Source organism: Bufo bufo, chromosome 6 (assembly GCF_905171765.1).
Source record: "Bufo bufo chromosome 6, aBufBuf1.1, whole genome shotgun sequence".
Classification (NCBI taxonomy): domain Eukaryota; kingdom Metazoa; phylum Chordata; class Amphibia; order Anura; family Bufonidae; genus Bufo; species Bufo bufo.
Window position 1 is genome coordinate 125082909 of NC_053394.1, and position 12629 is coordinate 125095537.

Sequence of the window (12629 nt, forward strand, 5' to 3'; positions counted from 1 at the left end):
GATACCCCATATGTATAGGTTTTTATGTCTAAATAGTGTAAAAATAAATGTATACTTTATTTTTTTAAAGTTTATTTTTAATCACCATATTCTGACCGCTGAGTGGGAATTCGGTTTTTGCAGGACAATCGGTAGTTTGTACTGATACCATTGCGGAGTGTGCGTCTTTTTGATCACATTTTCTAAAAAAAATTTGGGGTAAGAGAACCAATGAAAAAATTGCAAATTGGCCATTTTGACCCTTTTTTCCCCCATTGTGCCATTTGCCGTATTAGAAAAATATTTTAATAGTACGGGCGTTTTTGGTCGCGGCAATACCCATGATGTTTATTTTTTTTAATTTTTTTTTTTATATTATACGGAAAGGGGGGGCGATTTAAACTTTTAAATTTTTTTTATTTTTTTCAAATTTTTTGGATTTTTTGTAATGATTTTGAAGCTCATATGAGCCTATAAAATCTTTATTTTTATTTTGAATAATCATGTATTTTTAAAATGTGTTTATTAATTTATATTGCTCATTTCTTATATTGGCCTGTCATTGGTGGCCAAAATAAGAATTGCAGTTTGAATACTCTGGGTCTCGTCAGAGAGACCCAGCGCATTCAAATCAATTACCGGCATCCTTACTTGCCACAGAGGATGCCAGTAAGACCCCCGGAAGCGTGAGCTCACTTGATCACGGCATCTAAAAAAAGGCTTTAATTACTGCGATCAGCATTATTCCCGATCACGGTAATTAGCGGAAGGTTTCTGCTGTTTGAAACAGCAGAGACCTGCCGGCCATGACACCCGCTGCACATGTGAGTGGGTGCCATGTTTGCCTATCGCTCCAGCGCCGTACATGTACAGCACTGGCAGCGAAAAGGGTTAAGAGGACCTTTCACTACTTTTTACTTTATAAAAGCAATACCTCATACGTACATTTTGGCTCCTGATATGCCAATTAATAGAATCAGTACAAGGAGGAGAAGACAATCAGCTTTTCTCAGTGCTCGTCTCCTTCTCCCTGGCTGTGACGCCGTCCAATCGCAGTGGACCACTTCACAGCCAGGGAGAAGAGCTGCTCTGGTGAGTGTCGGTAAATCTCACGAGAACAGCCTATGCAAGCGAGCATGGTACTTGCTGTACTCGCTTACATAGCCTGATCTCACAAGATTTACCAAATCTCAGGAGGACAGCTCTCCTTCTCCTTGGCTGTGAAGTTGTCCGCTGCTATTGGACCATCTCACAGCCAGGGAGAAGGAGACTCCCACTTAGAAAAGCGGATGTCTCCTGCTCCATGTACCGATGCCATCAAATAGCATCTCAGGCAACATAAGACAAACAGGGGACATAGGTGCACAACAGGGAAAATTGCGAGACAGCATCTCCTGAACATGGACTACAGTATGAGGTATTGCTTTTCTAAAGTAAAAAAAACTGGTGAAGGCTCCTCTTTAAATAAGTAATGTCACAACAGTGGGACTCTTTCTAAATGAAAGCCCGTCCTAAAGCTCATCATACAGAAGAAACCAATCTTCTTACCAGAGAAGAAGTTGACTTTAAATCCTCTTTTTGACACTGTGTTGTCAGATTTAAATTCCAGTCGGATAGTATTGCCCTGTGAAGTTACCACTTCTGGCTTCTCCGATCCACAATATCTTCCATGTAGTTTAGTATCCGTCTTGAGTACACTGCGAACTTCCACATAATCGTATTTACAAACCTGCAGAAGCCAAAGTAAAGACTGATATTACTGTTCTTGTAGATCTACTCCTACATAAACATAACATAGGGGAATGAGTACTGTATGGTATGAGATATTACCATAATGCTACAAGGGGTTCAATGCAGGGGTTGAATAAAGCATTTATATTTTGTGTCTACTGAACTTACATCGTTGCCTTCAAGTTCAAAGAATTCGAACTGTAGAGATATTCTGTACTGCGCTGGAGCCACCACCTGCCACACACAGTTTTTATTAGTGGGGTATTCATTAGGCCAACCAGGGCTAGTGATCGTCCCATCCAGCTTTGTGATAACACCGCCACATGCAACTACGGGAGAGACAAAAATCAAGAATTTCTGGGTAATGATTTTGATTATAGCAACTAGGAATGAGCGAAGCAACTTTGGATCCTAGATCCGAAGTCGATTCGCTCAAAACTTCGGCTTAACGCTGTACAGAGATCCGTCTCCATACAGCATAAAAACTTATGGCCTCCGACGAGGCGAAGGGAGTTATTCCCAAAGTCAATCGAGACTTTGGTGAATAACTTCGGTATTTGAGTTTAAAACTGAAAACCATTCTAAACCTTGGATCGGAAGTTGGCTTCGGTTCTGACTGGTAGCTCGGAACCGACGCAGACTTCGGATCCAAGTTTTAAAATGGTATTTCTGTTTAAAAATTAAAATACCGAAGTTATTCACCAAAGTCTCGCCAGACTTTGGGAATAACGCACTTCGCCTCGTCGGAGCCGATACTGACAGATTGATCTCCATACAGCATTAAACCGAAATTTTTGAGCGAAGCAACTTCAGATCTAGGATCCGAAGCTCGCCTCTCTCATCCCTAATAGCAACTGTGTATTTTATTACAAATTCTCTTTACAAACAATAAAAACTAACATTTTTCTTAGGTCTCATGCACACTACTGGATTTTTCTTGTGTGTGCTACCTGCATTATTATTTTTTTTGCAGACAGACATTGACCCATTCATTCCTATTAGGCCATGCACACCTTATTTTTCGTAGATCCCTGAGGACATTCCGGCAAGTTATAAAACTAGTCCTATTCTGGTCCGTTTTGTGGACAAGCATAGTCTTTTCTATTGATGGGAGGAAGTATAAAAATAAAATGAAGTTTTTCATGGATTTAATGTTTGCAGAACGAAGTACAGACACAGCTGTGTGCATGAGGCCTTATAGGAGACTATCCTACATATTATCTATGGTTGTGTGCACACAAGGATTTTTAATATAAAATATATATATATATATATATATATATATATATATATATATATATATATATATATATATATATATATATATATATATATATCTCTATCTCTCTTTGTGATCTAGTATCTACCTACCTTCACAGCTTTTCTTATCCGGAGTCAGTTCATATCCTGGGTCACAGACACATCTGTAACTTCCCAATGTATTAACACAGCGCTGGGCACATCCTCCATTATCTGGTCTGGCACACTCATCAATCTCTAAATAAAAAAAAAAAATTCAATTGGCACAGTGTAAGGTCTCGTGTACACAAACTGTTTCAAAGTCTTTTTTTTTGCGGCCCATATATATGGAACTGTGGAAAGGGGTAGTCATGATGAGGTTCACAATGCGCATGATCAAGAAGATTTAGGCCCATATCAGAAGACATCCAAGTCACAGGAGCTAGCCCTATGCATCATACAGCCTTACAAAGTTGAAAAGACAAAAAACAAAAAACACTACCTTTAAAGAAGTTAGCAGAAAATCCAGCTTTATTGACTGAAGAATCAGAGAAAAATTTTATCCAAAGATTATTTGAGGTAGATTTAATGTCATCAGGCTTCTCATAGCCACAGAACTGCCCAATAAGGGGACTATCTTCTGATGGACCATCACGTATTTGCAGGTGATCATATAAGCAATTGTCATGAGTTTCAAACTATGGGAAAGAAATTATAGAGTTCAACATAATTCAAATATATTCATTGTTTGACTTTCCAGTGTAGAATACAGTATATAGACAAATCGTAAAAACAACGCCAGAACAATTCACCTTGGTCGTTACTTTGAGGCCTTCAAGCAAATATATATATAAAGGCAGCGGTCTCATGATGACAACCCCTACCCATATGTCCTATTAGGACATATGAACATCATATGGTGGTCTTGTACTCTGGAGCCCCCTCTGGTAGACCCATCACATCTATGTATTTGGATGGTTATTTATTTGAATGCCAGTTATTTTTAAATGTACAGATAGACATGGCTCCCCTATCCAATTTCTGAAGAAGTTGCCTGAAACTAACCAACCAATCATATTACAAGCTTCATTTTCTACCCAGCACACAAAGGATGGAAGCTGTAATCTGATGTTAGTACAGGTAGGACCTCTACTTCTGATTTCCATCATTTTCTTAAAGGGAATCAGTTATGAGCTTCACAGTGCCCAAACCAGGGGGCACCCCGATGGCTTCTCCCACACTGTTGTCTAGGGAGCCTGTTGGTATTTTACCCTGCCTGTGTTTCGGGCAGCATAACTGGTTTCCTCTAAAGATGCCGTATTGTCAAAAATGATCTAGTTTTACATTAAACATTTTAAAAAAGAAATGTAAAGCTGGTGAGTGAGCGTGCCATCTTTACATTTCTATACCTCTGCTACATTACATTTGGCTATTCGGACATCCAATTTTAGCTACAGCACCCACGATCCATACTGTAATACCAGTGAGCCGCCATTTTGTACAAGTTACTTATATTTAAAAAATAAAAAATTATATATTTTCCATGTCATTATATGTACTCAATAGAAAATTCCATGAGAAATGGGGTTTAAACTCAATATTCATAGAAATATTTATCATTTTTGTTTTTCATTTCAGTACTATTCCATGAAGAATGAAATACTGTTGTTCTGTAGCAGATAAGATTCCTGAATAGATTGGTAATCCATTTTCCGCTGAAGTGAGGGGAAATTTTTTGAAGGATAATCCTCATGACAATAGTAGGTGCAGAGTTGGGATAACAATGAGAGAACTTCATTGTATAGGCCTAGCTAAATATGCTCAAAGAAAAGCAGTACATTGATTAGTGTAATTCTCTAAGTCACTACAGGGAAGGGGGGCTCTCTCTAGTCACAAAGATGGCCTGACTGAAAAAGTTGAGGCTGCCTGCCGTACAACAAAGAGGAAGCTACAGAGCCAGGACAGAAAGTAGAATACATGCCGTGACTTAAATTATATCCAGAAAATCATCCGTCCATTTTTAATGAAAAGAACTGAATAGAAGATGGACATATAGGTTGTTAATATGTGAAACAATTTTTGACGGAAGTGTCCCTTTAGAATAATCCAGAAATTTTGCAGTTTTCATACTGACCACTGAGCCTCATAATAAGCCGACACTTCCAGTTTCTAAAGAATTCCCTTCTCAGCAGTCCCTTCACCATCACTGGCAGGATTATAATAAATAATCACACCACTGACAATAGCCGATCCTCTCCGCTGAACTCCTCCCCCTCCCTGCATCGTCACAGAGCATGCCCAGAAAATTATCCCATCTTAATAAACCAGTTTTCTATGTCCATGTGGCTATAGCAAAGCAGATCTCTTAACTGCTGTTAAAAGAGCAGAGAAACTTAAGTTGCTCAGGAAAGATACAGAAAAAACCCCCCAAAAAAACAACAACTAATAAACTGAAAATAAAAACAGATGATTAGGAAAAAACAAAAGAAGAATGTGATACTATGTGGTTTCCGTTATTAAACAAAATATAGTTGATCCGGTCTCATTTCATCATTACATACAATACATCTGCAAGTGGAATATCCCTCTAAGGCAGGCGTGCTCAACCGGCATCCCTCCAGCTGTTCCAAAACTACAACTCCCAGCATGCCCTAATAGCTGTAGGCTGTCCAATCATTCTGGGAGTTGTAGTTTTGCAACAGCTGGAGGGCCGCAGGTTGGGCATCCCTGCTCCAAGGCCATGCGGTATCCAGATTGCACCCATATAGCACACAGACCCACTTAAAGGGAACCTGTCACCTGGATTTTGTGCATAGAGCTGAGGACATGGGCTGCTAGATGGCCGCTAGCACATCCGCAATATCCAGTCCCCATAGCTCTCTGTGCTTTTATTGTCAAAAAAAACTATTTTATAGATATGTAAATGAACCTTAGATGAGTCCAGCGTTCTGACTCTGAGCCCAGCCACGCCCACTGTGAAGGAGCCCAGCACCGCCCCGCATCCTCCGAATCTCCTCCTTGTTCCACGACGTCAAAAAGCTAGAGCGCCGTAATCTCGTGATGCGCGAGCTAGTGCATGCGCAGTTCTTTCCCGGAGGCTGATGCCAGCACAGGGAAGGAACACTATGCCAACACTGGGCATGCGCTAGCTCACGCATTGCGAGATTACGATGCTCTAGCTTTGTGACGTCAGGGAGCAAGGAGGAGATTCAGAGGATGCGGGCGGTGCTGGGCTCCTTCACAGTGGGCATGGCTGGGCTCAGAGTCTGAGAACGCTGGACTCTTCTCTGAAGCATGGAGGAGACAGGACTCATCTTTGCCTCATTTGCATGTCTATAAAATCTTTTTTTTTCACACAATAAAAGCACACAGAGCTATGGGGACTGGATACTGCGGATGCGCTAGGGGCGATCTAGCAGACCATGTCCTTAGCTCTATACCCAAAATCCAGGTGACAGGTTCCCTTTAAGTAAACGGTGCAATTAACACTACAGAGAAACTAGCTGCATGCACTATTCTTTTATTATCCGTCTAATACATTATTTTTTTATAAAAAACAAAAAAAACAAAAAACTGTGCACCCAGACACTAACTGGACCGCCAGGTAAGTCTGTGTTCTGCAGACGAAAATCAGAACGGCCATCTGAACTCAGCCTAAGAAGTGTCTTACCTCAAAAGTTTGGAAAGAAAGGCCAACCACAAATCCTTCTGAGACTGTAATTTTCCATTCACATTGTCTGTCAGGTCGATAATCATCTGGATAGTTAGGAGACTGGATCTGACCAATATCCTTTTTTATGTGGCCTCCACATTTAGCTAGAAGATGAAATGAAGTAGGCTATAATCACTAGAAGTACATCTGGTCCTGCTTGATGACCTGATCCAAACTTGTGAACTGTTTTATTATAGTCACAGCCGGTAACAGAAATAAACGTTACATAGCTACCATCTAACGTACAAGATTTAAAGGGACGGTCTGTTCCCAGGTCACCCCTTTAATATTAGAGACGCAACAGGGATCAGACAATTGACGCAGGTCTGTAGACTGAACATGCTCCCTGCGGTGGCCGCACAGTGTTACTATTAGTGGCCCTCAGCTCCAATTCATAGATTAGAAGGAGAGGATGCACCCATCTAGGAGGGCCATGTCCTAACGGGGCATATGGCTGGGATTCGTCGAAGTAGAACGGTTTCTTTTAAGGGGTTGCCCGGGTTTTTGGACTTTAACTGTAAACTTCAGCCATTTTGCTCTGGCTTCCTTCAGCAGTCTTCCGGTTCCAATCCTGTAGTGCACCGTTGCAGCTAATGACTCAGTGGTACGGCACTAGTGTGTCACATGCCACTTGAGGACATGTCATTGCTGAGGTTAGTCATTAGCAGCAGTGGCACACAAGACCTTGTCCATCCAGAAGTTTATAGGACGGGGAACGGAAGACTGCTGAACTAAGCCAAGAAACCAGGGTGCTGGAACAGAGGCGGTGAGCGTCATCTTTTCAAGCTGTGGTGGACAGTTAAGGCTACTTTCACACTAGCGTCTTTGGTGGATCCGGCAGGGTTCAGCAAAAATGCTTCCGTTACTGATAATACACCGTCTGCATCCGTTCTGAATGGATTTGGTTGTATTATCTTTAACATAGCCAAGACGGATCAGTCATAAACTCCATTGAAATTCAATGGAGGACGGATCTCTTTTCTATTGTGGCAGAGAAAACGGATCCGTCCTGCCACACAATGTAAGTCAATGGTGACTGATCTGTTTTCTCCGACACATTTTTGTCAGGCGGACAACAAAAAGCTGCAGGCAGCATTTTGGTGTCCGCCTCCAGAGCGGAATGGTTACTGAACGGAGGCAAACTGATGCATTCTGAGCGGATCCTTTTCCATTCAGAATGCATTAGGGCAAAACCGATCCGTTTTGGACCGCTTGTGAGAGCCCATGACTGATCTCAGAAACTGAAAGCCAAAACGCCAGTGGGAAAGTAGCCTAAAAAGTAAAAACTGGACAACCCCTTCAAGATCTTTTTTTGTCTGTGGACGGTCCGTGCAGGAGTAAATCGTCACAATCATGAATGTTATCACAACTTGTATTTTTTGCAGTAAACCCAAACACACTTAAAAGTCACAAACCTTCATAAAGAGCATGGAATCCTTTACCCAGGATATTACTGCTACTTCTAAATTCAATCCATAGCCTGCTATCAGACGATTCTATTGGTTCTGGTATACGATCCCCACATAATCTACCTAGTGTAAAAAGAAGTAGCAGTTAACACATGTAACACATTAGCTTACTATATATTAGCTAGTTATGGATTCCTAAGGGTGCTGCCACACCTCCAGGTTTTTGATGCAATTTTTGAAGCCAAAACCAGGAGTGGATTGAAAAAAAGTGGAGAAATCGTATCTGCCCTTAACATTTTCTCTACGGTTATGATCCACACCTGATTTTGGCTTCCAAAATTGCATCACTGACAGCACCCACAGTAGAACTGGCTTAGTTGCCCATAGCAGCCAATCAGATTCCATCTTTCATTTTCCAAAAGAGCCGTCAAAAATGAAAGGTGGAATCTGATTGGTTGCTATGGGCAACTAAGCCAGTTCTACTTTCCGTCAGTTTGATAAATCCCCCCCTAAGGGCTCATGCACACGAACGTAATTCATCTCCGCTTCCGTTTCTTTTTTTTGTGGGTCGTATGCAGAACCATTCACTTCAATTGGTCCGTGTGCATTCCGTTTCTGTTCCACAAAAAAAGGAGTGCATGTCCTATTGTCCGCAAATCACGGTCCGAGGCCCCATTCAAGTCAATGGGTCCGCAAAAAATACGGAACGCACACGGAACACATCCGTATGTCATCCGTATTTTGCGGATCCATACTGTAGAAATGCTGTGCCCAGCCCATATTGCTCGTGTGTCTGGTGATTAATAAGTTACTGTTTCCTTTACCGATCCGCAAAAAAACACATCGCACACTGATCACATACGGAAACCATATGGATATGTTTTGTGGAATAACGGAACGGAAGAGGACTTAAATCAGAGAACAAAATAACCTCAAATATGGTACAACGGATCTGTGAAAAACGGACCGCAAAGCAACAACAGTCGTGTGCATGAGCCCTAAAAGTCTTCATTAGCTGAAATAGGTAGCAATGGAGAACTATGCAATAAATGTAGATCTCTTATTTCATGAATGTATTTTTTCTACTTCCGATCAGCGTTCGCTAACCGGTGGCTTGGTAGCCACACGTGGCTCTCAGGTCCCCTGCCTGGGGCTCCCAATTTTTGGCGGCTATGCCTGTACCATAGCCAATGACATCACAATAAAGCAGCTGTTCCCATCCTATAGCGGGCAGCACGACTGTCTCCTGAAGGCAGAATATACTGTGGACAAGCTCTTTAATACTTTGGTTGGCTGATTGATCTACGCAGTGAAGAAACCAATGAAATCTCCCTCAAGGACCCTCACAGTCAGACCACCAAGTCAAATTACCTTCGCAGCACGAGTGAATGCTCTTTTAAATCTGACTTAACTTTATGGCTAGCCCCATGCTTTGGAGTTTGCTGTTCATATACTGTATAGGTGGACGGAAAATCCTCAGCCGGTTAAACATTTGACACATATAATCCGCATACTGAGTAAGGCCGCATGCACACAACCGTGGTGTGTTTTGTGGTCCGCAAAACATGGATGGCGTTCCGCACTTTGTGGAACGGCACGGACAGCCTTTACATATAACTGCCTATTCTTGTCCGCAAAGTGCGGACAAGAATAGGACGTTATATTTTTTTTTTGCGGGGCCACGGAACGGAGCAACGGATGCGGACAGCACACGGAGTGCTGTCCGCATCTTTTGCGGCCCCATAGAAGTGGATGGGTCCGTATCCGAGCCGCCAAAACGGCGGCTCGGATGCGGACCAATTAACGGCCGTGTGCATGAGGCCTAATCAGCATGGAAACGGAACCTGCAGGGCCGATTTTAAATCTGCCACATGTGGATTTTCACAATGGATTTCACCCTTTGGATGCAGATTTTGCCATGGATTTCGCTGCAAATTCCATACGTTTTTTCCTGTCGTGTGTGAACGTACCCCAACAGTCAAAACAATATCACGTAAAACCAGTTACAAGAATACAAAAAAGCATCAATTTTTTTGTCGCAAATACTCAATACTGATAGCACATCAATTTTTATTCGAATGTCCTACCTTTATTTTTATAAGAAATATCATGATATGATTTCCCCCCCCCCACTTTTGAAGCTAGAAGTAAGAATTGGATTTCAAATATTACTTACGGATGAGGTGAATGTTGATGCATCTGTGGTGTACGCTGTGTATTATTTTATAAAATACAGTATGTCAGGCTAAGGGCTCATTCACACAACCAATTTTGCATTTATTTCAATGGGTCCGCAAAAGATACAGACAGCACAATGTGTGCGGTCCGCATCCGTAGTTTCGTTCCACGGCCCCGCAAAAAAGATAGAGCATGTCCAATTCTTGTCCGCAGTTGCGGACCAGAATAGGCATTTACTATCATAGTGCCGGCCATGTGCGTTCCACAAAATGCGGAAGGCACGGGCCGGTATCAGTGTTTTGCGGATCCGCAATTTACGAACCACAAAAAACACACACGGTCGTCTGAATGAGCCCCAAGGTCTCTTTCATACTCCATGTCCGTGAGGTCCATATGTAAATAATCTGTGTCGCTGTTTTTTGCTCTCAGTGTATCATCCGTATTCCAGTACACTGCTAGGCTGAAAATTAATTTCCAGAGCATATCCAAGCCAAGATGAGAGAAAACTATGGACCAAAAACCATGGATGATTTTCATGGACCCATAGACTATAATGTGCGTGAGGAATCCGTAATCATGGACACAAACAGGACATGTTTCTGTGGTGTAAAAGCCACACAATAATGTCAATGGATACGTGTTCTGTCCGTGGAGACCACGACCACCACATGTCCATGAATTACTGGGTGAAAGTGGACTAAAAAGTACATAGAGCTTTCTTGGAAGCAGCATGGCACACACAAAAATAAATAAAATCGCTATACAATGTAGAGGTAGGTCTAGACAAGCAACCTACCTAATAAGGGCGCCTTCCTCCAATATCCATCTCGGATTTCAATATAGTCATACCAGCATAGTCGACTTTTAAAGAGGTCCATTTCTGTGAAATTCAGGACTATCTAGAACCACATATAATGAACACCATTAAGAAATAAAACATTAAGGGAGATTTATTAAACTGGCGTAAAGGAAAACTAGCCGTGTTGCCCATAGCAACCAGATTTTTCATTTTCGAAAGCAGCTGTGAAAAATGAAAGTTGAAATTTGATTGGTTGCTATGGGCTACTAAGCCAGCTTTCCTTTACATCAGTTTGATAATTCTCCCCATAGCTCTTTAACACACAAGTAAACCACTAACATAAGACAGAGGGAATTAAAGGGGTTGTCGGGGCTCCGGAGAGGTCATCGATATCAGATCGGCGGGGGTTCGACACCCAGCACCCCTACCGATCAGCTGTATGAGGAGACGACGCGTGAAGTGCGCATGTGCCTTCTCTCTTCCTGTCCAGTGCTGCTGTCTCTAATCTGGTCTCCGATTACGTAGATCTGAACTTTATGACCTATGTAAAGATCCATTTAAGCTCCTTTTTTCTTATCATGGGATTTCGGGACATTGACTCGGTTGACGTTCCCAAGAGGGGTGGTGATCGGAAGCGCATGTTAAGAAAAAAGGAGCTTAAATGGATCTTTACATTACAATCTTTACAACCCCAGGGACTCCATATTGAATTTAGACGTGAACAGTGTAGATAGGTAGAATAGTTCAGGTATTTATGTCTGACTCATAAATGGTGTCACGTTGGACGGCGGCGTGGTGACGTCAACGACATGCGCATTGCAAGTGGTCGGACGCCAACTTGGTGAGCGCGAGCATGGGGGGTGATGTCGGATGACACAACATTGATCAGGTACACATTGCTAGTATAACGTGTCACAGATGGCCTGATTGATCTAGAGGCGGTTTTTAAATTATACACATGTGGTGATTGGGCTGTGCCTTAGCGATTGGCTCCAACATGTATAGGAGAGGTCACATAGATGTATTTATGTTTGCCAGTTTTTACTATTTGTATACTTGATAAGGGCTACTGCGTAGCCGAAACGTCGTACTTTGTGTGTGCACTCATGGCTTCCAATAAACAAGACGCACCGGATATGCTGCTGTGGATCTGCATCCCATGTTGCATTCCGGTTTTGGTCTAGAGGTCCGGTTGTGCCGCTCTACTACTTTGTTTATGCCATCCTCAGGATAGGTCATCAATAGTAAAAGCCCGGACAACCCCTTTAACCAAAGCACCATATGTACAGTATATCCCAAATCAGTCAGATTAAGGGTGTAGGAAGGGGAGCAATGGTTGCTTTAGTTATTACTTTTCAGTCCCCTAACAGGACGAATATGTGTGACAGTCTAAAATTATAGGGGCTTTAAAAAGTCACAAGCTGTTGAATGCGCCACTGTTTTCGCTGCCAACACCAGAGACAAATTTATCATCGTTTACACCAGTTTTATGTCACAAAGCCAGAAATCTACGGAAGATTTCTATTTAGGCGCACGGGCTGCCGAAGGATGCACCTAATTTAGGGTGAGGCCTGCACCTGGT

At 42.2% G+C, this 12629-nt stretch overlaps 1 protein-coding gene across 1 annotated transcript in view; it reads right to left on the reverse strand.

Annotated features, from left to right (window-relative positions):
- The window catches only part of TLL2 (tolloid like 2), a 183156-nt gene that overhangs the window by 13344 nt on the left and 157183 nt on the right, over nt 1-12629 (reverse strand). Inside the window, exons 10-16 of the mRNA XM_040437476.1 lie at nt 11045-11147; nt 8077-8193; nt 6620-6765; nt 3452-3647; nt 3082-3207; nt 1879-2039; nt 1528-1708 (exon numbers count right to left, since the gene is read on the reverse strand). Of these exons, the coding sequence (XP_040293410.1) occupies nt 1528-1708; nt 1879-2039; nt 3082-3207; nt 3452-3647; nt 6620-6765; nt 8077-8193; nt 11045-11147 (1030 nt within the window). The remainder of the gene's footprint in view (nt 1-1527; nt 1709-1878; nt 2040-3081; nt 3208-3451; nt 3648-6619; nt 6766-8076; nt 8194-11044; nt 11148-12629) is intronic.